General features: G+C 49.4%; 2 protein-coding genes across 6 annotated transcripts in view; one reads left to right on the top strand and one right to left on the bottom strand.

Moving 5' to 3' along the window:
- Positions 1–2110, top strand: part of Arhgap44 (Rho GTPase activating protein 44) — a 177756-nt gene extending 175646 nt beyond the window's left edge. For 3 of the 4 annotated variants that reach the window (XM_036197135.1, XM_036197133.1, XM_036197132.1), the window contains one exon: positions 666–2110. In XM_036197135.1, the coding sequence (XP_036053028.1) occupies positions 666–805 (140 nt within the window). In that variant the 3' untranslated portion in view covers positions 806–2110. The remainder of the gene's footprint in view (positions 1–665) is intronic. The other variant, XM_036197134.1, reaches the window with a different exon arrangement.
- Elac2 (elaC ribonuclease Z 2) lies at positions 2079–24474 on the bottom strand. 2 transcript variants are annotated; one of them, XM_036197130.1, is made up of 24 exons: positions 24153–24474; positions 23691–23741; positions 23480–23550; positions 22692–22756; positions 21708–21765; positions 20199–20267; positions 18929–19060; positions 16729–16787; positions 16001–16059; positions 15852–15924; positions 15196–15308; positions 13841–13936; positions 12868–13006; positions 12696–12781; positions 10854–10972; positions 9819–9915; positions 6474–6612; positions 6185–6223; positions 5955–6064; positions 4918–5017; positions 4716–4836; positions 4368–4446; positions 3717–3861; positions 2079–3143 (listed from the first exon to the last, which is right to left on the bottom strand). In XM_036197130.1, the coding sequence occupies exons 1-24, from the start codon at positions 24377–24379 to the stop codon at positions 2910–2912; spliced, it is 2481 nt and encodes an 826-aa protein (XP_036053023.1). In that variant the 5' UTR covers positions 24380–24474; the 3' UTR covers positions 2079–2909. The 2 variants fall into 2 exon arrangements, with proteins under 2 accessions (XP_036053023.1, XP_036053024.1); XM_036197131.1 differs by lacking the exons at positions 13841–13936; positions 15196–15308; positions 15852–15924; ... (7 more) ...; positions 23691–23741; positions 24153–24474 and having other exon boundaries at positions 12873–12974.
- Positions 24475–26151: the final 1677 nt, after the last annotated feature.

Raw genomic sequence — 26151 nt, 5'->3', positions numbered from 1 at the left:
ACCTTCTGAGTGGCTCAGGCTGAGCCCCTGACAGGTTAGTGTACTGTCAGCTGGAATGCTGTTGCCAGCTCAGTACAAGTCCAGAGCTAGGTGGCCAGGGGGAATACTAGAACTTAGAGGGAAGAGCCTCAGTGGCCAAGGCTCCAGGACCACTCCCAGTGTGGTGTCCAAGGGGCTGAGTACCTAGCTGATGGCCCCATGAGGTTGTTTTATCTTTGCTGACTCCCAGATGTCCAAACAAGCCTTGCAACTTCTGGTACATTCATCCTCCCTGCCCTTGCCAGAATGACCTTCTAGTGCTCCTTGAGAAAGTGCGACAGAACAGGGCTGGGGGTGGGGTGGATCCAGCATCCTAAGAAGGATTCTGAGCTGCTGACACACAGTTTCTAAGTGAGGATAGTGACCGTCTCTGCAGACTATTCCCAGATGTTACTGAGGCCTGGCTGGGAGCACCCTGCTTATCAGGACCTAGGTGCAGAGAGGCTGAAAGACTGGAACAGAGCATTGTCCTCTAGGCAGGCTCTCAGGTAGAAGCAGCTCAGACCCAGCCACACCCCGATTCTGCAGTGCCCAACTTCTAATGAGCTAGCCTGAGCAGAGCCAGGCCGCCCTGCTTCCTATGCTGTTTGCAACTGGTGCCCTGTCACACCCTCCTCTCTCTGCAGATCTTGTCCACTTTGATGTCCCCTCCATCCACATAGAGCTGGGGTCAACGCTCCGCCTGAGCCCCCTGGAACACGCACGGCGGCACTCGGTGACTGACAAGAGGGACTCGGAAGAAGAGTCTGAGAGCACAGCTCTTTGATGTGGCCCACCCTGACACGTGTACATACATCCATGGGCCTCCAGACACCACCCAGAGCAGCGCCCCTCGCCTGCCAAGGATTTCCCATCAGCCCTTTGCTGTCATGTCCAACACCAGGGTGGAGATGGGCAGAGGAAAAGAGCCCTCCCGTCCATGTGGCGAGTGTTGGTGGTGCAGATTATGTTTGTTCGTTTGGGGTGAGGATTCCAGCCTTTTGTTTGACCTTTGCCTTTTGACTTTGTGCCTATTTTGATCCATCTTTGGCCTCTATGGCAAGCAGCATCCACCTCTCCACTCAAGGGCTTGCCAGGACAGCCTTTGCAGTATGAGGGTGCAAGAGAAGGTCCAGCTACTGCCTTGACTGGGACATCAGGTCCTCCAGCATTACCATAAGAGCCAGAGGGGAAGCAGGACAGGTGGAGAGACTTCCACAGGGCAAGAGAAGTCCTGGGCACTGTCTGTCCTCTGCCTGCTGCCAGGGTCCTGGCCAACCAGAAAGACCTTTTAGGCTACCCTCAATCACAGCTCCAAATTAAACAGCTTAACACATCTACGTCTGACAGCTTTATTTCCCCCACATTGATGGAAGGCTCCCTTTACTTCATATTGGCATTTCTGAATTGAGGATTTGAACACAGACCCTATTTGGGTCTCCATGTTCTCCACACACTTTAGGTATCTGAGAGTGACTTTCCCATCCAGGCACCCAGCTTAGTAGGTATGTGGGGCCTGGCGCTCCTCTTCTGGGGGTTGCAGCTGACTAGCAATAATTCTGTTCCCTAGAGCAGAGAGGGAGTGGTACTGGCTACCCGGCCGGCCCACGGTGTGGACTGCTTTGCACACCAGCAGACCCTGCTCATCCTTCTCACCACGCCCCATCCAGCCCTTGGGCAGGGGCACAGGGAGCCTGTTCACACTTTGGGATTAAGGAAATAAAACAGATCTGGGCCATGCATGCAAAGTCCAAGTTTAAAGTTTGATCCTTTGAAAATAGATATACCTATACATGATATATTTGTATATACGAAATCTATATTTGTTTAATTTGAGCCATTCAATCGAAACCAATGTACAGGTGTACAATGAAAACTTCTAAAAGCTTAGTTATTTTTCCCAGCAGTGTAAACTCACCCTTCTCCGAGAGTGGGATCTGCAGACTTTTGACGTTACAGCTTTGCTCACTTCCTGGCAAGGGCGGTCCAATCCCCAATTTGTAACGGAGCCTGGGGGTTGAAGGTTATCTTTAAATACATGTACAAATTGTTGTCAAGAGTAATGTTATTAAAATAGATTTATTATCCCTGAGCTTGGCACATGGTCTTGTTTCAGTAAAGGCGTCTGGGCAGTTACAGCATCCTGTGCTGCCTCAGGAGGAAGTCCGAAGATGGCCACCAGGGAAGGCCAAGTGCTTCTGTCTCACAACCGAGCGTCTAAAGCACTTTCTGCGCTCTCCTGGGTGGGGAGAATATAGAAACGTTAAAAGTCGACTTGGAAAATCCTTCCGAGTTTCAGTCACTAACCTGTTTTCAGATCCAACAGCACATCTAGGCCAAGGTGACGCTTCTTCATACTTTAATAGTGATTTTTGTTCTCATCATGGAGCAAGAGAGCAGGCTCCACAGATGCTGGTGGCCACTGGAGCATGCAGGGCACACTAGGTACCCCAGCCATAGAAGACCCCCACACCGAAGCAGTACCACAGTGAAGCCAAAGAACTCAGGATTCCAAACTGGAGCTTTATTGAGTCTGAGTCTTTGGAAATACTATTCTTGGAGCCTGGGACACATAACCAATTTCACCTGTACCATGGCTTGACTCTGGCAGGCAGAGGGAACCCCTGTGCTAGACAGTGAGGGCAGACACCTCATCTCCATGACTTCTTTCAAGACTGGTTTGCTGTCTTCCACTGTGTGGCCTCCTGTCCTGCCACTGTGTTCTCCGGACACGGGAGGCACCCCTCAGCCATGGCCACAGAGGACTGTGCACTGATTCCAGGCTGCCTGCTGGCTAGACCGTGTGCACTGGCTCCCACCAGGATGACAGAAGATGTGGCTTCCATACTGGGCAGAGGAACACAGCCTTTAGTCCAGGATGGCTAAGACCTTCACTGGGTTCTGACCTTCTTGCTCTGTGGGCTGTGTGGCTCCTCCGTGAGGGGCCGCTTCTGCTGGGGTTCTGTGTCCTCTGGGCCGTCTGCCTGCTGGGCCAGGAGGGCTGCTCGCACCAGCCGAAGCTCCCTCTTCTCCCTGCGCTCTACCATCTCTTCGATGTCATCTGCAAACAAGGCCTTCAGTGGCGGAATCAGCTTGGGTACTGTCGGGAAGTCTCCAAAGCAGACCTGGAAGGACAAACAGGACAGGGGCACTGAGAGGGGCAAAGGAGTAAGGGAGCCGGGGTAAGGCCGTCTCTCCTTCCCTGCATACCCTCAGGCCATGGACCATGGCTTCAAAGAGAGCTATTGAGGAGGGAACAAGTATGAAGAAAGGTCAGTTACCCACTCCTGGGTGAGAGTGGGAGACCAAAGGGAAATCAACCACATGGTCTAGACTTTTCCATCAAGCTCCTAACAAGCAGAGCTGGCTCACGTCCACTCCTTCACTTGGTGAGGTGAAAGGGCCAGGCCTGCTCTGCTACTCTGGGAGATAAGCTCCTGCCCCACAGGCTGGTGCCAAGGCTGCAGTGGGAATGGCCCAGGCCTGGGAGAGGTTCTGGAATCTCCAGGGACCCTGAGGGCAGGAAGGCCCTTCAGGAGCAGACCCTGTCTTCAGTCTGATTTTGGTTCCACCTGGCAAGTGACAGAGAAAGCTGCTTTCTTTGGTGGCCCTAGTCTATGAAAGGAGAAGTGAATGAGCATCACTCTCCTACCTGGCCCTGCCCCTCAGAGCCCTCAGGGTCCATGAGGCATACAGACCTTCATGTGGTCAAAGGCGATGCCAACTTTCTCATTGAAGTCAGGGCTGAAGAGGGGGATCTTGGCGTAACGCTGGCTGAAGTGGTTCAGCATGATGAAGCCGGCATTCATGCGCATCCCCACATTAATAGCTTGGGAGGTAGTGCTGTAGCAAAGAAGAGAGCCAGGGATGCTGAGCCTTGGAGCAGGAGTCCACAAGCCCGTCTGTGCCCGCTGAGGGCACCAAGGAGTGCTGGAAGGAGTCCTCAGAAGGTCAGAGCCTGCCCACACTTCCTGAGGAAGGCCTTGCAGTGGGTGCTGGCTGTCAGTTGGTCAGAATAACACCTGAGAAGACCCCAGGCACCTAGGAAGGTCAGTCTTAAAACACCCTGTATTCAGGCATGACACCACATTCCCCTGAAATGACAGTTGACTCCAGTTGACTTATTCTTTTCAAACCCTATAGCTCACCAACCACAGAACCCTGCCTGGGGTATATGCAAGAACAGAGGCAGAGTGCCCAATGGAACTAACGTCAGGAAGTTCCAAAAGCCTAGAAGAAAGCCTGTCAGACCCACCTGGCTGTGGGCACCACCTCTCTGGGGATGAGCAGAAGGCTGCTTAGCTTTCACTTGACAAAAGAGGGTGATGAGAACTAAATGGCATTGCTACCTGTGTGTCTTTTCCACCGCTTCCTCTTCCAAGCCATCCTCCAGAGTGGCTTCATGTATCAGGAGGTTGGCATCTTTCCCTGAACAGAAAAGTGGGCCTCAAGGAAGAGTTTGGATAAGTAGCATATACCCCTGGCATCCACAGTCCCCTGGCATCCACAGAATACTCAGCACCCTTGGTCCCATGACTTGTGTGCTCCTCAGGACATTAGCCAAGGAACCAACTGGATAAGAACCAGTCTCTACTATCTGTTGGCATCAGCTACACACCCATCTGCACATACCTTGCACATGCCATATCCCATGCATCTCTCAAAGAACCTGGGTAAGGCCTGTTCCCCTCACTTACCCATCTGGACCAGAGCATCACAGGGCATGGTGTCCCCTGAATAGACCACTTTCCAGCCAGATGAGTGTACCAACGAACAGCCAAAAGCATGTTTGCAGTGCCGTACCAGGCACGTCTGAAACTGAGGGAGCAGAGGTGGAAAGCTCAGGCCCTAGTCCCCACCCTGCCCATCCTCTTTGGGGCTTGTATGAGGGCCACTTACTTCTTCTAAGTCACATGTTTCCAACAGCAAGCTGATTAGCTTTTCAACTGGGGGATTGGAGACCTCTGCCCCTTTCTGAAGGCATTTGGCAGGAATCATACTATGAGAAGACAAAGCATTTGAAAAATGATAATGAAAATGTTTTTTCAAAAAGCCATTTAACACCTGCAATCTTTGGATGCAGAACTTTCAGTGGTTTTGAGAATCATGACTTCTGTCACAGTAATGAAGAGAGGAAAGCTGATCCAAGCCACACACCCAGCCTATCCAGTTCACAGCAAGAAAGTTAATAGGTAGTGCAGGTCATGGGCAGCATCTGGAAGCAAGGTGAGGCTGGGTCATCCCTGCCATGCACCACCTGGCTTAGACACCTCTGTGCTAGCAGCTGTTTAGAAACTTGACTCTGGGGTTCAGAGCTGCAGCGAGAACTGGGATACTTGGAGAGCATGCTCCAAGGGCAGGCTTGCCAAGACTTCAGCTGCCACCCAGTCAGCTGGAGCACTGGAAGCAGGCAGTAGTGGAAGGCAACAGCCTGGAGTCTGGTGCACAGGATTCTGGGGGATATTTGTACAGAGTGTGGAAAGGTATTGCTGTGATAATAAGGTATTGGTGTGATAAAAAGCTGATTGGCCAATAGCTAGGCAGGAGGTGTAGGCGGGACTTCAGGGCAGAGAGAGAACTCTAGGGGTTGGGGATTTAGCTCAGTGGTAGAGTGATTGCCTAGCAAGCACAAGGCCCTGGGTTCGATCCTCAGCTCCACAAAAAAAAAAAAAAAAAAAAAAAGAGAGAGAGAACTCTAGGAAGGAGGAGGCAGTCGCCAGCCAGATGCAGAGGAAGCAGCATGGGCAGTAGAGAGAGATGAGGTAACAAGCCACGCGATAGAATGTAGATTAAAATAAATGGTTAGTTTAAGTTATAAGAGCTAATGGGACAAGCCTAAGCTAAGGCCAAGCTTTCATAATTAATGTAAGTCTCCATGTCATTATTTGAGAGCTGGCTGGCGGGACAGACAGAGACTCATTATATAGGGTGCTCACCTGATGTGGTGCAGGATCTCCTGGCACTGGTTGTGATATTGTTGCAGCCAGGCCCTGAGCTGGGTAGGGGCCACTACCAGCAAAGGCTGGAAGGGTTTTCCCAGAGACTCCTGAAAGAAGATTCCAGGGCAGAGCCAGTAAGGGGACATCTCAGGAAAAATGGTTTGGACTCAGCGGTAGGTACAGCAATGGAGCAGCAGTTACCAATGTCAGTGAGGTGCCTCACTTACCAGCGCATGCTCTCTCTGCAGCAAAATATTCAGCAAGCCCTGGGGAGGAGAGCACATGTGATGAGCCAAGCCCAGCTGTCACCTCCACAGGTTAGAGTCCTGCCCACAAGTGTTTCCTAGCTCACTGACCCCATCCCCAGGTGGGGTGGCACATGCTAACCGATGACTGAAATGTTACAGGCAGAAAAACAAGCCAGAAGTTTGGTACTAGAGGGAATGAAGCCCAAGCCCAGACTAAAGAAAGGAGCCAGCACCTCCCACATGCTGACCTCTGGGGTCCCACGCTCACCGTGTGGTGGTCTGCATGCAGGTGGGACACAAACACAGCAGCGAGCTTGCACAGGACTCTGTCTATTTGCTGACCATAATGACGGCACAGCTGTCCAAAGGTGCCTTCTCCACAATCCAGCAGTACAGACTTGTCAGGGCTGCAGAAGACAGTCACCAATAGAAAGGCTTAGTCTAGATTCTCCAGAATGGCATTGCTGCACCAGAAACAGACCAGGCAGCAGCTGTCAACAACCCCACCCCCGCCTTCCACAACCACATCCCCTTGTCCTTTGTGGAGCTCATGTGAAAGTCAACTAATTAAGCCACACAGGTCATTCTAGACCATTCTAGCTTCTCTATGTGAAAGAAAGATCCAAAGAACCCTAAAGCCTTTAAGGTAAGGCCATATATCAACGCAATGCTTGTGGCAAAAACAGAAAAAAGGAAAAGCAGACTCAGGCCTGAGAGTCAGCCCTCAAAGCACCCCTGTGCCTCCCCTGAATGGACTACACTCTGCTCAGAGTACCAGAGACAGCATTATGTCATAGAAGATGGCTTCCAGTTCCCTGTCCAAGTGGCCCTAGTTTTCTTGTCCCACGTCCTCAAACAGTCTTGAGATAGGTTGGGCTGCATGAACCTTCTCTGGGGAGGTGGCTGCTGGGCAGGTCTCAGGTCTGAGCTCAGTGCACCAATACAGAGGCATCACTCTCAGGAAGACAGACAGACAGACGGAGGTACCCCTCCAGCTTCTTCCTCTCCCAAGGAAGCCACAAGATTGGAAGGGCCACACTTATCCAAAGATACCTCATTCTAAAGACAGTGACTTCTAGGGGAGAGTCTAAATGATTAAAAGCTGACCCTGCTCATACCATCAAGGGTGCCAGTCTGAATTTAGGGATCAGCAACCAGAAGTCTTCAAGAGAGGCCAGGCAACTCTAACCCACTTTCCTACATTTCTCACTCATGAAGAAAACATGCCTAGATTTGAAAACATTTGACTTCAGGTACACCTGGGTACTGCAGTGCACAATGTCTGATCTCAGATATATCCGGGTACTGCAGTGCACACTGTCTGACCTCAGGTATATCTGGGTACTGCAGTGCACACTGTCTGACCTCAGGTATATCTGGGTACTGCAGTGCACACTGTCTGACCTCAGGTATATCTGGGTACTGCAGTGCACACTGTCTGACCTCAGGCATATCCGGGTACTGCAGTGCACACTGTCTGACCTCAGGCATATCTGGGTACTGCAGTGCACACTGTCTGACCTCAGGTATATCTGGGTACTGCAGTGCACACTGTCTGACCTCAGGTATATCTGGGTACTGCAGTGCACACTGTCTGACCTCAGGTATATCTGGGTACTGCAGTGCACACTGTCTGACCTCAGGAATATCTGGGTACTGCAGTGCACACTGTCTGACCTCAGGCATATCCGGGTACTGCAGTGCACACTGTCTGACCTCAGGCATATCTGGGTACTGCAGTGCACACTGTCTGACCTCAGGTATATCTGGGTACTGCAGTGCACACTGTCTGACCTCAGGTATATCTGGGTACTGCAGTGCACACTGTCTGACCTCAGGTATATCTGGGTACTGCAGTGCACACTGTCTGACCTCAGGTATATCTGGGTACTGCAGTGCACACTGTCTGACCTCAGGTATATCTGGGTACTGCAGTGCACACTGTCTGACCTCAGGTATATCTGGGTACTGCAGTGCACACTGTCTGACCTCAGGCATATCTGGGTACTGCAGTGCACACTGTCTGACCTCAGGCATATCTGGGTACTGCAGTGCACACTGTCTGACCTCAGGTATATCTGGGTACTGCAGTGCACACTGTCTGACCTCAGGTATATCTGGGTACTGCAGTGCACACTGTCTGACCTCAGGTGCACCTGGGCATTGGAGTACACTGTCTGACCTCAGGTATATCTGGGTACTGCAGTGCACACTGTCTGACCTCAGGCATATCTGGGTACTGCAGTGCACACTGTCTGACCTCAGGCATATCTGGGTACTGCAGTGCACACTGTCTGACCTCAGGTATATCTGGGTACTGCAGTGCACACTGTCTGACCTCAGGTATATCTGGGTACTGCAGTGCACACTGTCTGACCTCAGGTGCACCTGGGCATTGGAGTACACTGTCTGACCTCAAGTATCTGAGCACTAGACTGCACACTGCCTGACCACAGGTGAGCCAGTGCACTGCAGTACACACTGTCTAACCTCAGGTGAACCAGTGCATTACAGTGTAATGTCTAACATCAGGTGCACCTGGGCACTGCAGTGCACACTGCCTGACCTCAGGTGCACCAGTGCACTGCAGTACACAATGTCTGACCTCAGGTGTACCTGGGTATTGAAGTGCACATGTCTGACCTCAGGTGCACCTGTGCATTGCAGTACACAATGTCTGACCTCAGGTGTACCTGGGTATTGAAGTGCACACTGTCTGACCTCAGGTGCACCTGTGCACTGCAGTACACAATGTCTGACCTCAGGTGTACCTGGGTATTGAAGTGCACATGTCTGACCTCAGATGCACCTGTGCACTGCAGTGCACACTTGCAACATTACTTGGTTGTTTGTTCATCACTAGCACTCATAATAATGAGCTCTAAGAAGTAACCCCGCACTTCACCAGATGCTTCCTTGACAAACATGTCTGCAGAGCAGAGTGCTCATGAACACCTCACAGTGACTCTCACATATATCTGCAGATAAATGAACCTCAGCAAACCCAGAAATCAACCAGAAAAAAAAATAATAAGCAGAACTCAATAATGGGCTGACTATAAACAAATGTGAAAGGCCCAAAAGCTTTGAAAAGCACCAGCAAGAAGTTGGGGGAAATACAGGTACTGGTTTAGACACCAGCTCAAGGCCTGGACCTGCAGTTTAGACTGCAGAACTGAAGCAATCTCTCTCAATATGTGCTTACCAGTCAACCAAGTCATTAGTCACCTGCCCTTCATAGGCTTACTGTGTAAGCTCATGGGACACCCCGCAGCAATGTGTACAGCATAAAGAGGTTTCAGCTTTTTTTTTTCCCAAAGCCATGAGGGGATAGATCTGCATGTTTCTGAGAAGTAAGTAAGTAGATACAGTATGCCCAGCTCAGGAGGCAGATAAGCAGGGCTGCCAGAGTTCCAAGATATCTGGGTCGACACAGGGAGTTCCAGGCCAGCCAGGGCTATACATCAAGTCCCTATCTCAACAATACATTCTAAATAAAATAAAACACAGCAAAGCCTACCACTTCTGCTCCAGGACAATCAGCCTGTGGAACGGAGAGGACTGTTTAGCAGAAAGTTCTAGTGGATGGCAGCTTCTGGGGCAAACATAATACCTTAAGTTGATAAGTGTGGAACTGACATTTCGAATCTTCATTGGGATGGCAGACCCTGTACCCAGGAAGACAACTTCAGGATACTGGCTTCTTTTCTCTGTGGAAAACACAAATGAACTTGAGCCAGTGGGTAAATGTGTTTCTTTTCCAATATGAGGCCTGCAGGCTGTCAAGGAAGAAAAGCATCTAGATGATAGTCATTATGTAGGCCTTTCTTTAAAACAAAACAAACAAACAAACCATTAAATGAAATAGAAGGTTTCCTTAACTCCAAATCACCACTTCCTCCATGCAGGGGGCACCTCCACCTTGCACCAAGACCGCATACTTCGTGTGTGTGTGTGTGTGTGTGTGTGTGTGTGTGTGTGTGTGTGTGCGTGCGCATGCGCGCAATCTCACATCTTCTTCACAGAAACACAGGGCTAGCCCTCAGCCTCACCTGGGTGGCCATGAACTAGCACACCAAGGCAGCAACTTCATCAGAAAGGACAAAGCAACTCCCAGGAGCAGTTCTTCTCAGACACACATGGGAAGAAGGATGGCTGACCTAGCACTGACTTCAGGAAAGCAAGGGTGAAGAGAGGCCACCTGGCTAGATTAAAGCCCACCCCCTTCTACTCCAGCATCCTCTTTATCACTAACTGGAAACTAAGAAACTCCGAAAGTGCAGAGGTCACAAAATTCTCCAATTGCTTTCCCTGATGGAGCAATAAAACTGGTTATGTGGCCAGCATTTTCCATGGCCCACATTACCAACACCAACCATGGCAAGGGACAATCAAAAAGATCTCACAGGTGTTCCCCAAATCATTTTCCTACAAGTGGACGCTCAAGAACGCCCAGACACTGCCACTAAACATGAAGTTTACAGGGGTACATGTACTAAGATCCTTAACACCTCCCTCAACCTTCTGTTGTAATACAGAGAACCCCGAATTAAATAATCAGGTTGCAATTTGTATAATGCTCTGCTCAAGACTGCAAGCTTCAGGCAGGCAATGCTTAGGAGAGAGGCTGCCCAGGGCTTTGGCTCACCTTCTGGGGCTGGGCTTTCCTGCATGCCTTTCTTATACTCCTGCACGCTCTCCTGGAAATTGGGGAGCTCCAAGGCTTCGGCTATGAATTCATCAGTATTGCAGGTGAGTGTGGTATCCCTGCAGAGGAAAATCACTTGGGTGACCCAAGGGGCCTGCACATCCTCCTGGCAAATGCTGGCTTGGATCTTCAGAACATGACCTCCTGGATGATGCTGGCGGGGGTGGGGTGGGAGGAGTGGGGGTGTGGTAATGGGGAATGGCAGCCTTGCTGGAGAAGTACATCTCTGGAGGTGAGCTATGGGAGTTTATGGCCTTGACTCTCTTCCAGTTCACTCTTTGCTGTGTTTGTGGCTGTGGTTCTGATCTCTAAGCCTCTGTCACACTACCCTTTCCACGTGCTGCCCACCCCACTCCCACCCCGGACCATGATGAACTCTTATGCCCCTGGAATCACAAGTCAAAATAAACTTTTTTCCAAGTTATCTTGGTCCTGGTGTTTTATGACAGCAATAGAAAGAGTGATCAGTTCAGGACAAGAACACGCCTACAGTAAAGGCCTAGGCACTTCTAGTCTCTAGAACCTTCCTCATCTAACTAAGGTGAAGGACCCCTGAACAACCCTCTGCGACCTCTCCAGCCTCAAGCCTGACCACCAGGCCTTCTTGGTGCTTGGGCAAGATGAATCTTTCTTTACGGTGGGGTTGTCCCTGCAGCACCACATCTCCTACCCAACCAAGGTTGTGAAATTACATGTCTCCACATATGAGCCAATGTCCTCTAGGACCACGGGGCCTGAGCTAAGAAGCAGGGTTCCAGTGAGCACCTCTCAAATTAAAGTGAGCATGCACACAGCTAGCAACTGAGAACCTTGATCTGCAGAACCCAAACTGGTATCAGCTCTGGGGTGGAGCCAGAGAGCCTACACCCTCAGCAAGCCCCAATGAATGCTGGTATTGCTGGTCTCCCCCACTCAGCACCAATATAGAAAGGTCTGCTTCCTTGGGATAGCTGAGCAGGAAAATCCCCCAAAGCTTATAAAGCAGCCCCAAGTCAACCTCTCCAGGTCAACTCAGTGGGTCCTCGGAATGATGTTTTCACTGGCACATAGGCTGAGGAAGGTATGTAGAAACGCCCATGGCCCAAGGCATACCACCAGAGCAATGGTTCCTCAACCACAACAGCACACAGTGACATTCTATACCACGGTCTACTCTACTAATGATGCTAGGAGTTCAGGAAATTAAGACCCCACATTCATACCCCACCAAGAAGACAAGCCATCAGGTAGTCAGCAAACACTGCTCACTTGCCTGGGAGTGGGTATGCAGGGCCTTTCCAGGTGGCAGTATATAGTCACTGTGCCTAAAGAAGTCATACACTGTGACCCCATTACCACATATTTACAAATTAATTACCTTCAGGAAGCAAGTTCCAATCAAAGACATATATGCCAGACATTTACTGTTGCATTTAAACAAGGGGAAAATGTCCAAGATGAGTAAAACATTACTATCAGAAATACCATTAAAGACCTTTTCACCGGGCCAGGGACATTGGCATAGATTTCTAATCCCAGCCTTGGGAGGCAGAGGCCAGAAGATCTGAGTTTGAGGCCAGTCTGGTCAACATAGCAAGTTGGGACAGCCAGAGCTACAAAGTAAGACCTTGTCTCACTAAACATCCTGTCACTGGAGCTGGGCTCTACTGCTGCTACACAGGTGACCACTGAGGCAGAAACCACAGGGCTGGAAATGCTTCCAGAACACCGCTACTAACCATTTTCCGAAAACGCTCCCAACCCCTGGCCTAGATGTCCCCATGGGTTCAGAACTGTACACACCTCTGCCACTCTCTTTTGGGCCGCAGCTGATACTTGAGGAGGCATTCACCCCGAACTGTGGGAATGCTGAGGGCAGAGCCTTCCTCCTGGAAGAAAGAGAGCAGCACACACTTCCTGGTGAGAAGGCAGGTGAGGAATCTGCTGGCCAGGACAGATGTGGGACATTAGCTACCTTACTATAGAAGCTGGTGAGCTGGGGGAAGATGTCAGGGTGGATGAGGTTGAGCTGGGTTTGAATCTTGTGGCTGCGAAGGTTGTGGACCGATGAGCAAGCCTCATTCAGAATCAGGTGCTGGGTGTCAGGCCCGAAGCTGAGAAGAGAGCCCATCGTTAACAGTGCCTGTAAGGGAGTGACCCCACCTCAGGGAAAGGACAGCAGACAGACAGATTAATGTGGATGGACATGTTCAGAGTTATGTCATTTGCCCCAAACAATGACTACACAGACAGACATAATCTTGCGGCTTCTGCATCAAAGCCCAGGCTTTTGTTCCTCCTGTGGCTCCCTTTGGAATATACAGGGAAGAACGGTGGGAAAACTAGGAAAGCGTAAGACCTTCACGTACGGACATGAAAACATTACCAAGTACAGGGTATGAAAACAGCCTAACTCGGGTTCTGACTCAGACTCACAAGAAACAAAAGACAGAGCTTAAGACCCAGAACTGCTCAGGGCAGAGAGGACAGGGAGATGTGTCGTGACGCAGATGGCAGGAGCCACCCGAGGTCACCAAATACCCAAGCTCAAACCCTCTTCTCCTGGTATTATTCACTAGTGCAGGATTATTACATAATGGTGGACCTTCTCCTCACAGGCCTGTTCGAGAACAAACCTAAGCAGTTGAAGTCACACACAGATGTGCAGTGAGATGCTGAAGGAGCTATTCCTTTACATCTGCCAGGCTCTCTCCTCTGCACTGATTGAATGGGAGCCATGGAGAGGAGGGAAGTGGGGCACTGCGCCACCTAGTGACGATGATTCAACACAGCCCCTTCCTACAGAGGGACCCACTCAGTGTTCACAAGAATCCCAGAGACAATTCAGGCAGGCTCAGGTGAGAGCAGGCAGAGAGCAGAACAGTACTTAGTGGAACACACATCCACCCACAAGAATTGCCTTCTGGGGCTTGGACTGGTCTCCATACCTTTCCATCCACTGCTGGTACCTGCTGTCAGTGAGGACGGGTTCTGGGGCAATATGGACCACCAGGGCCACAGGAGCATCGGCCTCTCCCTGGTACCTGGGCAGAAGGAAGAATGGGGTTTCCTTTAGAAAGAGAGACAACCTCAGGATACACACGAAAGGGAATTGACTGCACAGCCATGAACTGGAATTCTCAATGCGGTCATGGGTATCACCTCTCGCTCAAGCATGGTCTACTAACCCAGTGACACTTCCTTTTAGTTCAGTGACTGTTTTCACCACCACCATCACCCCTCCACACACACACACACACACACACACACACACACACACACACACACACAGACACTATGTCACATAGGCACAGAGCTCTCAAGTTCCTCTGGCTTGCCATAGGCTCTGTTGCTGGAAACCTGATTAGGATAGTGCTGTGTTCAGGGCACTGAACCCACTAAGTGGCCTAGTGGAGAACTCCAACACTACTGTGGAAAAGCACAGGAGCCAAAAGGATTTGCTGTAAGTAGAATGAAACAGCATGTGAAAGACAAGTAAACACAGACAAGCCACTGAGGAGGGGAAAGTTGAAAACAGACATGAGGCCTAAGGCTTCTACCTAAGGTGGTGGTATGCACCATACTCGGCACTAAGGAGGCTAAGGCAGGACCACATGACCAGGGCCAGCTGAGCCTACACGTTGATATCTTGTCTTAAAAAGACCAAGGGCTGGAGATGAAGCTCAAGGGTAGGGCACTTGCCAAGTGTGTTCAAGGCTGAGCCCAAGCACCAGAAAGACACGGTGGAGGGATATCCACCCAGGACAGAAGCTGGGGAACTGGCTGTTTTCCTTTGGACATAAAACGTGGGCAGAAAGATGTTTCCACACTGAGACTGTCCCTAGCACAATCTGGGTCACAGAGTCTTCACACTCTCTCCTACCTCATTAGTCTCAGCACAGATGAGGGAAGAAAACTCATATAGGAAGAAATCGGGCAAATAATTTATTTGCCTGCACATTCATTCTGGAATTTATTCTAAATTTACATGTCTTTTTCTTGCTCCTGTGTGTTCTCCCCCACCCCCTTCTCTCTCTGTGTGTTACAGTTGATTGGTCTAGTCCTCAATGGCTTGTGGTTGTCAGCTGTTCTCAAGTTTCATTCCAAGACCTGTAATTACAAACACTGCCCAACTCTTGCCAATAGATCAAGACACACCTTGAACCCAAAGTTCAGGCCTTCCCAGAGACACAGTGTATCTCAAGGACAGGATCCGTCTTTGGAACATAGATGTCTGTGCTGGGCTGGGTGTGCTCAACAGTTACGGCGCTCACTTCTCCCACCCGAAGTCCTTCATCATTACCTTTTAAAGGTGTCATTCTCACAGATGGGCTGGATGAATCCTTCATCAGGGCATTCTACCACGATAAATGCAGGACCAGGATCTGGGGGCGTGCAAAGCTCTTCAGAAGCGATCTAGAGCATTAGACAGGTCACTGATTGGAGCAGAGTGCTCTTCCAGAGTCTTAGCCACAACCAAATGTCCTTCAAGGCAACTGCTGCCATTGCACAACCCACATTTAATACAGAGCGCAAGCCCAACCTGAGTAGCTGCCACCCACCTTTTCCTGCTCTGCTTGTTCATACTGCAGCAGAAAGACACTAGTTTATAGAGACATCTCAAACCAGAGTGGACAATGGGAGGGTGAGCATGTAAGACACCCCCTCAAAGAGCACAGTTCTGCTGAGACTTGCTAGCAAGCCCATCCTTGCAGGCAGGCACAAAGGAAGGCCCTTACACACACAAAGGCCCATCACGTGTGAGCAGACAAGATGCAGGATGCCTGTGCAGAGCACTGCAGGGGGATATCACCAGGTACATCACGCAGCCAAGAGAAGGCAATCCCAAACTGTCTCACACATCCTTCAGAATGGCTGTAAGCTTAAGGCAGACAGTGGCTCTGCCCAGTGTTCTAGGCCCACCAGCAACTGCTAAATCCCCGAAACCAGGAGCCTCACCTCCCTTCCTCCGTAAGTGACACTCTTCCCATCCTTGACAGCAGCAATGATGGGGGCAATGGCGGCCGTCCCACTGAAAGAGGCAAGCACTCTGAGACACCTGTTTTTAACACGGACCCACCACGAGTTCCCAAGGAGCTGACACTCACACCGGAAGGCCCAGCTCCTTCGCTTTAAGCACCAGGAAGTTTCCTTTCCTCAAGTGAAGCTGTGACAAAGGGAATGCAGACAGAATCTCAGGTGCTGCTGAAGCAGCTTCTTTACAGCTGTGTAACAGTGTAACAGTCTTCTTTATCTGACTGCCTCACGCTTCAGGGACATGCAGTGGGTAGACATGCTCTACACAAGGGTTTGCTTTCAAAGGTTCTGGAGTTAAAGCCAGATGAACTACAACACAGCACTCACTCCCACCATGGCCCTGCTGTGAACTTAATCAGGTGTCCCAGTTAACAACAGGCCTCAGGAGGCCTGCAGGGCGCTTGGGCTGCTTCCTTCTTTAGTCTCACGTCAAACTGTCTACGGGGCAGTCTACTGCTGCACACCACCATCCAGTGCAGTGACACTGGAAGATGCCAACAGAGTGGGTGAGCCTTTCTTCCTCTACAAATACTGGACAGTACAGTGCTTCAGGTTTTATAGGACAGATGATGGCACAGGTATCCAGAGCACAGGTGACCCAGGAACCACCTGCAGATGACTGCACAGGTGCCCAGAGCACAGGTGACCCAGGAACCACCTGCAGATGACTGCACAGGTGCCCAGAGAGCACAGGTGACCCAGGAGCCACCTGCAGATGACTGCACATGCACAGATACCAACCTAAGGTCCCAGTCATCAGCCACATGACCACTCACTGCCCACTTTTGCCAAGACTTACCTTGCAGACAAAAGCTACCACTAAGGAAGGGTCCCTGCCACCTGCTCTCCCGTTGACACCTGAGGAAAAGCACATTTAACCAGATGAATGTGAGGGCTGCATATGCTCATCAAATTACTATCCCTTAATTCTCCTTCAGTACAATAAAAGGACATCACTGACCCCATCCTGAAGTGGAAGGAAGAGCCTGTCATTCATCACACACCTCTTTATCCTTCTTACGTCAACAATAAGTGAACAGAAAATGTGCAACTCCAGCCAGACCTGGTGGGGCAGAGCTGTAACCACAGCTACTTGGGAGGCTGAAGCAGGATGATCAAAAACAGTTCAAAGGCGGCTCAGACAACTATCTCAAAAGGAAATAAAAACTAGTCCATGGAGCTGAAGAGATGGCTCAGAGGTTAAGAGCACTGTCTGTTCTTGCAGAGGTCCTGAGTTCAATTCCCAGCAACCACATAGTGGCTCACAGCCATCTGTAATGAGATCTGGTGCCCTCTTCTGGCATGCAAGCAGAACACTGCCTACATAATAAATAAATAAATCTTAAAAGAAAAAAAAAAAAAAAAAAACTAGTCCAGGGCCGGGTGGTGGTGGCGCATGTCTTTAATCCCAGCACTCGGGAGGCAGAGCCAGGCGGATCTCTGTGAGTTCGAGGCCAGCCTGGTCTACAGAGTGAGTTCCAGGACAGGCACCAAAGCTACACAGAGAAACTCTGTCTCGAAAAAAACAAACAAAAAACTAGTCCAGGGAGAGAAGGCTTGCCTAACAGGTTCATCTCCAGTACAGTGGGGGAGGGGAAGGAAGAGAAAGTGAGGAAGGAAACTCCAGCAGAAAACTCATAAAGGCAAGTAAAACTTTTCATACATGTCCCATTTGGTGTAATATTTGAGGGCAGGACAAAATAAGTTGTAATGTTTAATTTTTACTTATTTGTTTGTTTATGAGGGTAGGGCAGGTGTGTGTGGGGGGGGGGGGGTGTGACACTGTGCTTATGTGGAGGTCAGAAAACAACTTGCCAAAGCTGGTTCTCTCCTTCTACCATGTGGGCTTTGGGAATCAAACTCAGGTCTTCAGACTTGGCAGCAAGTGTCTACCCACTGAGCCATCCTGCCAGCTCTCATTGTAATGTTTTATAAACAAGTACATAAACAGAAAAAAATGAGACAAGAGCTAGGGGCCTGAAGAAAATATGTGGGCTTTGATCCTCTCTGCTTTCCATATAAGAGAAGCTTGTCAAGTCTGCCTTCTTAGTCACCAGACAGATGCAGTGAGACCAGCAGGAGCTGACCCATCTGTACCCCAACACCAAAGAGCAGACTCTGAATGCTCAACTCCTCAGATAGACTGAGCAAGTCTTGAACAGCTGTCTTCCAAGAGAGGCCAACCCTCTTACTGACCTGTCTGTTGTGTGAGCATGGCAACCAGCCTCTGTATTATTGTTTCATTAATGAAAAAAAAACAAAAGCCCCCACACCCAAGAGCTTGCCAGGCTCCTCCATGAACACGTGTCCCGGGGCTGTCCAACACTGCAAATTAACCTGACACTCAGGACCATCACCCTCCTTACAACCTTTCTTGACCTCTCTCCCTAGGGCAGGGCTTTCCATGACAAAGAAAAGCATCTACTTGTGCAAGCAACTGTTTTACAGTGGGGGTCCCAAGGCAGAACATTAAGAGTCAAAGATATGTCATTTGTGAATTGGATAGAGGCAAAGAAAGACAATGACTTCACCCACATGTAGAATCTTAAAAAAAAAATCCATCTCACAGAAAAAGAGGAGAAAGGAGGTTACCAAAGGGCAGAGGAGGGAGTGGGGGGCAGAGTGGGGACAGAGAGGAAGCTGAGAAGGAATGCAAAGTTTCAGGCCACACTATCCTGGAACCACAGAAAACAATGTACTGCTCATTTCAAAACTGCTCAGAGTTGGAAGGTGGCAAGGTGGACAAAGCTTGTCCAGCATGCATGAGGCACTGGGTGAGGCATGGTGGGAGGGAAGGTCACTTAAATAATACATTTCTAATATGCTTAGCATAACACACAGCTTAGAGATGACAGGTCTGTTAACTGATTTGATTTTTTCAACAGAGATCAATACAACTCCCTATACCCCAAAACGTACACAATTACTGTCCATTGATTAGAGATGCCCTTCAAAAGGGCAGGTCATTAAGAACCACAAGGTCCACCCCCACAGTTTACCTGCACTGCTGCAATCTGGAAGGTGCTGCCCATTTTCAGCTGGTACAGAGCCTGATGACTGTTCTGGACTCAGCCTGTTGGGAGACCTGTTTGGGCTCTGCAATGGCTGTTGCCTGCCACACCTCCGGTCACCTGGGCAGCAGAGGAAGCCGTCACATGACACACCTCCCACCACTTCAGCCCAGGGGTTCCCATGCAAGAATCCCCTAATGTCAATCAAACCAGCACTCCTATCCCTGCAGTAGTAACTAACCACCTACCAGGCCACTGGCCTCTCCCTGGCTCAGGGCTTTGCCCACAGAAGGGATTCAATAGTATTTGACTCAAAGTTCCAGGCTGTAGAATCCCTGCACAGGCCCCTGGGATACCCATCACCAAAAGGAGCAGAATTCTGCAGCTATTTAGGTATCCAGATCAAAGGGGCTGCTGGTGTTAACAGATACTGCCTTTGCTCCTCCAGGCACTCAATCAGGGCCTGCTGGGCAGAACAGCACAGGTGTCAACCATAGGAACATACATAACAGTAAACTATCGTGTGCTCTGGAGGGAAGAAAAGGGTGCTGGGAAGAAAGGAGGAAGGGAGAGACTTCCAATGGTGTTGGGAGCAGAGGCAGTGGTAGTCAGGTAGGAGAAGATAGCTGACCTGGAGTGAGGGAAGTGAAGAGAGACCTTAGGCCATCATCCCCTTGCTGGCCTTAAGTATTTGTACCATTGCTCAAGAAACACACCCTTCCCTCTCATCTTTTACCATGGCCAGCATAAACCTCAGTTCCTCCCCGAGTTCTGCCTTGGTTGCTTCTGTCTGCTCTATAGCCTCTCAGCAACTGGCGAGATCATGCCAGTTTGCAATGTCAAGGGCATCTCCCAACCATGAGGTAAAAGCTGGCACAAGCTCTTCTGTCGGAGTGATGTGCAGAGCATCTCTGCTCCTGACTTAAAGCTACATTCTTTAGCCCTGGTACCTCACAAGCATAGTTGGGGCTTCTCAGCCCTCAATGCCACTCTTTGAGGTTGCAGTTTTAAAGTCTCTAAGAAAGGCACTTAATTGCAACAAACTAATGAATGAACTTGCCAGCCCTAGTGCAGTATCATTACATTTGTCCAGAGGAGGCTAAGGTCCAACAGGCAGTATCTAACCTTAAACTCCTAATCATGCTCAGAAAACAAACAGGCCTCTCAAACCAAGTCCTCACAGTCTCTCCTCACCCACATTTCCCTTGGGTGGGACCCACAGCCACCTCCTCTGGGGAAATCTGGCTCCAAGACTCACTGTGGATAGGGACCTGGTAAACAGTCATGGTCTCATCCTTGTACTCTGGTGCTGAGTGTGGCCGCACAGCTGCAGGAAAAACACAGGTCAAGAAATCAAGTGCTGTAATAAAGGTGGAAAAAATGAACCTGCAGGACCTCCACCCCCAGCCACTGACGGCTTAGAGTGTTACTGGGAATACGCCAATAAAACCAGGTTTTCTTTAACGATTTTCAGGGGGGGAAAAAAACAGAAAGGGAAGCTGTACTTTCATCAGCCATGGAACACAGTCAAGGGAAGTCATGCTATGAGTACTGTACAGGATCCAGTAAGAAAAAGTTAAACCGGCTGGGCGGTAGTGGCACACGCCTTTTATCCCAGCCCTCTGGAGGCAGAGCCAGGTGGATCTCTCTGAGTTCAGCCCAGCCTGGGCTACAGAGCGAGATCCAGGACAGGCACCAAAACCACACAAAGAAACCCTGTCTTGAAAAAAACCAAAAAAAGAAAAAGTTAAACCAGTATTGTGCTCAAATCCAAGAGACTTGGGTTAACAAGATTACCAGCCAGGAACTCTATCATCTCAACCACGAGAACTGCTAAAAAATTGGGAAAGAAAACTGTCAATGTACTACAGAAGTGGGATATTGACAGCTAGAGAGGCTTGCTGGCTCCAGGATCCTGCTGTACCTGCATTCCGACCTCTGCCCATCAAGAGGTTATAGAACTCCTTGAAGCACAGCTGGAGCTGAGGCTCAGGTATAAAGATGGCCACAGACCCTACATACTACTTCCTCCTGCAAGGAATTCAAGGCCCCAAGAACCATCTTGTACTGGGGAAGGAGCCTGGGCCCCGAGTGGAGGTTGTGAGACAAAGAAATGAATGTAGGCATGTAGCAGGTTAAAGCACTCTTGCCTACTAAGCCAGTATTCTCCAGTTATGAAAAGGAGTAGAGGTAGCCAGCCAGTGGTGACGCTTGCCTGTAATCCCAGCACTCAGGAGGCAGAGGCAGAGGCAAGCAGATCTCTGTAAGTTTGAGGCTAGCCTGGTCTACAGAGTGAGTTCCAGGACAGGCTCCAAAGCTACACAGAGAAACCCTGTCTCAAAACACCAAAAAAGAAAGAAAAGAAAAGGGAAAAAAAAAAAAAAAAAAGAGCAAGATGGGCTGGAGAGATGATTCAGCAACTAAGAGCACTAGCTGCCCTTCCTGAGGACCTGGGTTCAATTCTCAAAACCAACATGGCAGCTCACAACTGTCTGTGACTCCAGCTACAGTGAATCTGACACAGATATGTGATACCCTCAGACAGACAGACAGACATGTAGGCATGACACCAATGAACATGAAATAACAACAACTAAATCATTTAAAAGAACTAGAGAAGGAACAAGAGAAAGAACAAAACCAGAGCATGCCAAAGGAAGCATGTGATTTTAAGGTTTGCTTTAAACCAGGTCTTGGTGGATGGTAATTGAAAAGCAGGACTCACACAAGAAAAATATGAGATTTCAAGCCACAATCAACAACATACCCAGGTCTATTCCTTTCAATGGACCAGAAAATATTTTGATTGCTTCTAGATATTTTTCCTAAAAAATAAGCAAGCAAGAAGTTATGTGTTAAATATAGGACACAGTATTCAAATAAGTACAATATGGACGTACTTTATGTCAACAGAAAACTTAGCAAGTACTTTAAAATTTTTTTTATCTATACAGGTACTGTGTATCGCTCTCCATTATCATTAGATGCCGCCATTTTAGCAACATTAAGAGACCTGCAGTCCTTGCTCTCTCCTTCAGAGCAGAGACGGGGATGAAACAAATGATAACACAAACAACTCAGTAGCAACTGGGTGCTCCGAAAGAGAGATGAGAAAGACAGACACAGGGGTTGAAACCAATTTGTCTGGAGGGACAGGTACAGTTGCAGAGGAAGCAAGACAGTGGGTTAGAGCTGGCTCTCGTGGCTCGAGCTTCCCACACAGGTAGAAATGTTACCAGAGGCCTAGGCCTATGGGACTTGGAGGCCATGCTGTGGGACATACCACACAAGAGAGCCTAGGATGGGAAGACCTGCATGTACATCTTGCTCTGGCTGCTGTGCAGAGGAGGGATTCTGGAGAAGTGGGAACTGACATGCAAGGCTCCTCCAGTACACAGACAGTGAAAGCTCAAGGAGATGGAGGGAAACATATTGAGACATTTTGTTGGGGACAGAATTAGATGTCTGTAGTTTAGTAAGTAAGAACAAAAGCACTTCCTTGGTACCAGACATCTAAAGTGATGTGGTACCTATGCCCCACTTCACTCACTCTTAACAACCTTATGGAACATTCTGGCCACTTTGTAAATGAAGAAGCTGGGGCTGGTCTATCTGCACTATGAAAGGAGATGTGTTTGCTCCACTACGCGTTATCCCTGAGGGCAGAGGGTTATGTTACACAAATGAAGATCCCTGTCATTAACACTTTTAAAAGCAGGTGGTTTCCATGGACGACTCAGAAGAGACTCACCAATTGTGGAGGTCCAGAAAGAACACATTTGGGGAGCCCAGTTTCCTTTAAAGTTAGAATCATTCCTAAAAAGAATGTAAAAATAAAAAATTAGCTCTTTCGACATATAGGTGCTACCTGGAAGGGGTGGGGTTAGGGTGTTGGCCTCTCATTGAAACCAATTATTTACCCATGTGTCCCTACTCTGGCTTATAAGCAACTATGCAATACATAAAGAGAAAATACTATTCGCAAATGTACTAGAGACAAGGGATCTTCCCCGCGTGCCTCTAGAATGGACACAGGTGACTGGAGGGAGGTAGGAAGGCAACCGGCATGAAACAGGGTGGCCATCATCTGAACTGTACAAGTGAAGGGATGCCCTGTACAGCACACCAGTAGCAGCTATGAAAATGGCAGGGGATGGGGCATAGGGCATTCCAGTACCTCACTCCTTCCTGTAGCCATACCACTAGACTTTCAAAATCTGGCTGCAACCCAATCTTGACGTTCCCAATTGCTGGCCGGGAATAATGACGCATCTGCATATGGCTGCTGGTGGTTCTCGTGGTAGATACCACTACTCTGATCACCACCGCTACTCTCTAGTTAAATGTGTGGCCCCGCACTGGAGTCCATCACCATGTCAAGACCCGACTTTCTGACTCTAGCTTTTCACACTTGAGCTCATTAGGCTAGTACACAAGACTTCCAGCTCCCCTGGACCGAGAAGTTGAGCAAAGGAGCTGCAAGCCATGTTAAACTCCCAGAGACTTCCCACGAGCCTCTGACTTCCAAAACATACTCACCACACAACCCCCCAACATTTGACCAATGCATTCGAGTCAGAAATATGTTGTCCAAGCGTGCGACTTTCAGTCTAAGAAAAAAAACATACATTTCAGCGAGATGAAACACGGTGGACCAAAGACCACTTTTGCTGAGAAGTCTCACCTGCCTCTCACCTCAGCTTTCAAGCCCATAAATCACCTCCACCCCAGATGCCAGAGGTTGACTCACTTGTGTTCCTGCATAAGTCGCTGGACGCCTTCTCCGCAGTTAAAGAGGTACCTGTGGGAGGAGTGGAGAGTCAGAAAAGTCTATTCTGTAAAATGCTTTATTGTAGATACAACCACGATATAACTACAACCAAGATGACCGTGTTCTGTTATTGGATGGTAGGTTTTGAACCCTCTTTGAAGGAGTGGAGTTCTGCATAGGCTGGTGGGAAGAGAACCCTTTTTCCCTGTCAACTTACCAGACCGGCCTAGCCTACACACTCACTGTGAGGTCCCTGCTTTGGGATGCTGATGGTATGACACACCAAAAGCCACCCCCGGCCCAGGCAATGGCAAGTACTGCACTGATGCCTGAAAAACCATGGGACTAAGGGAGGTAAGGGACCTGCAGGGCTGGACGAGAGGGAAGCCCCGAGCACGTGGCGGTGCAACCAGACGGGCGGGGCTGTTGGTCCGCACTGACCTGTTGTACTCGGAGAACACGTAGAGAGCGGCGCCCGCATCGCGGCCGCCCGCCGCCACCACCTGCAGGTACACGGTGTTCGGGCCCCCGGGCCCCCAGGACGGGCCGCGTTTCTCCCGCGTGCGCAAGTGTCGCAGCGGGTCTTTGGGTGGCCGCTGCCGACGAGCCGAACCCTGCGACATGGTGCGCAGGCCGATGGGACGCAGCAGCGAACGCAGCGCCCACATGCACCCATCCACACCTGGCTGACAAGTCAGCCAGACCCCCTCGCGCCGCCACAAGCACCGCCCCTGCGCCCCACATGGCAGGACCGGCCTATCAGAGCGCGGCTCCACAGAAGGCCCGCCCCCGCAAGGAGCTTCATCCAATTGCAAGGAGTCTTGGAACCAGGAGCATGTCAATCGAGGCGGACATAGAGAAAGCGGAAGCTAGAGAGTCGCCGGAGGCTCCGCCCCTGACCTCTTCCGGCTTTCCCAGGGTTGATCATTTCCGGATACTGTCATTTGCCGGAGGCGGGACTTCTGGAAGTGCACGTACCGAAAAGCAGTACTGGGAAATGAGTGCACCTTTTCAGTTCATCTTCTCGTGTTAGGAGCTGTGTCCTTCCACAAAAGCACTCCGAGCCTCGCTTTATTCTTCGAGCCTCGCTTTATTCTTGCTTATGATGATCGTGAAGATCGCATGTGAGCTAGATCTGGCTCATTTGATTTGCACTGCGAATCATAGGAACACATTTCAGATGATAGTCTTCGTTTGGGGGTGAGGAAAGCAATAATAGGGGTTAAGAGAATAAGCTTTGGCCAGGCGGCGGTGGCGCACCCCTTTAATCCCAGCACTCGGGAGGCAGAGGCAGGCGGATCTCTGAGTTCGAGGCCAGACTGGTCTACAAAGCGAGATCCAGGATTTTTAGTTTTTGAGACAGAGTCTCTCTATGTAGCCTTGGCTGTCTTGGAACTCTCTATTTAGATCAGACTGGCCTTGAATTCAGAGATCCACTAACCTGCATCCTGAGTGCTGGGATTAAAGGTGTGCACCATCACATCTGGCACAATTCTTTTTTTCTAAATTAAATGTGTTAGGAAGTACAATAAAAATCCATGTAGGGGAATCTTCATACTAAATTCCCTAGACAAAAAAAAAAAAAGTGGAGCCCTCTGTTATTGGTGTCTTAGGAACATATCTTTAGATATTCCCAAACTGAACATGCTTAAAAGTATAGGAAGGATTGTCACCATTAGCAGGAGCTGCAGCTCATAGCTACAAGCTGTTGTAGTCTTGCATTCAGAGACCTCTACTCAGGTAAAGCTGGGGCCCTGAACACTTGGTTAAAAACTCTTGCTGGCTGCTTCAAAGGGAGCTTCCCAGTTGATTTCTACTAGATGTTTTGAGTGCCCAATTTGTATTTTTGTTCTCTCTCTCTCTCTCTCTCTCTCTCGTTTGTTATTTTTTTCTTTTACTTTGGCTTGCTGTACTTAATAAAGTCACTCCTTCAAAACTAAATATATGGCTACCACATAGATCAGTCTCCCTACCTACGTAACATGCCTGCTACTGTGTCTGAGGACACATGGCTTTTAGGCATTCAGACTCAGGTCCTCATATTTAAGTGGCAAGTGCTTTACTCTCTGAGGTGTTTCTCTAGCCTCAGACACAGACTGTAAACATGGCTCATCACGGTCAATATTGTCAATTTGATAGGATGAAGAATCACTCAGTCAAATCACCCACTCACTGGCATCTATGAAAGAATGCATGATAGGATCAGAGGTACAAATTTGTCTCCTGACTTGCTGAAGTGCAAGGCCTGGCTGTCAGGGATGCTGGGGAAGTGGAAACTGAGGCCAGAACCCAATGACACTCTGGATTAATATAATCTAATCACTTCCCTTTACTTTGAAACTCTCAGTTGTTCACTGTCCTATATAGAAACTACCTTAAACCCAGTGGCTTGTGATCACTTTTAACCCCTTTGTAGCTCATGTAGGGGTGTGCTCAAAGG

The sequence above is a fragment of the Onychomys torridus genome, chromosome 8 (assembly GCF_903995425.1).
Source record: "Onychomys torridus chromosome 8, mOncTor1.1, whole genome shotgun sequence".
Taxonomy (NCBI): Eukaryota; Metazoa; Chordata; class Mammalia; order Rodentia; family Cricetidae; genus Onychomys; species Onychomys torridus.
Note: the sequence above shows the minus strand (reverse complement) of the source record. Positions and strands in the feature narration are given on the sequence as shown.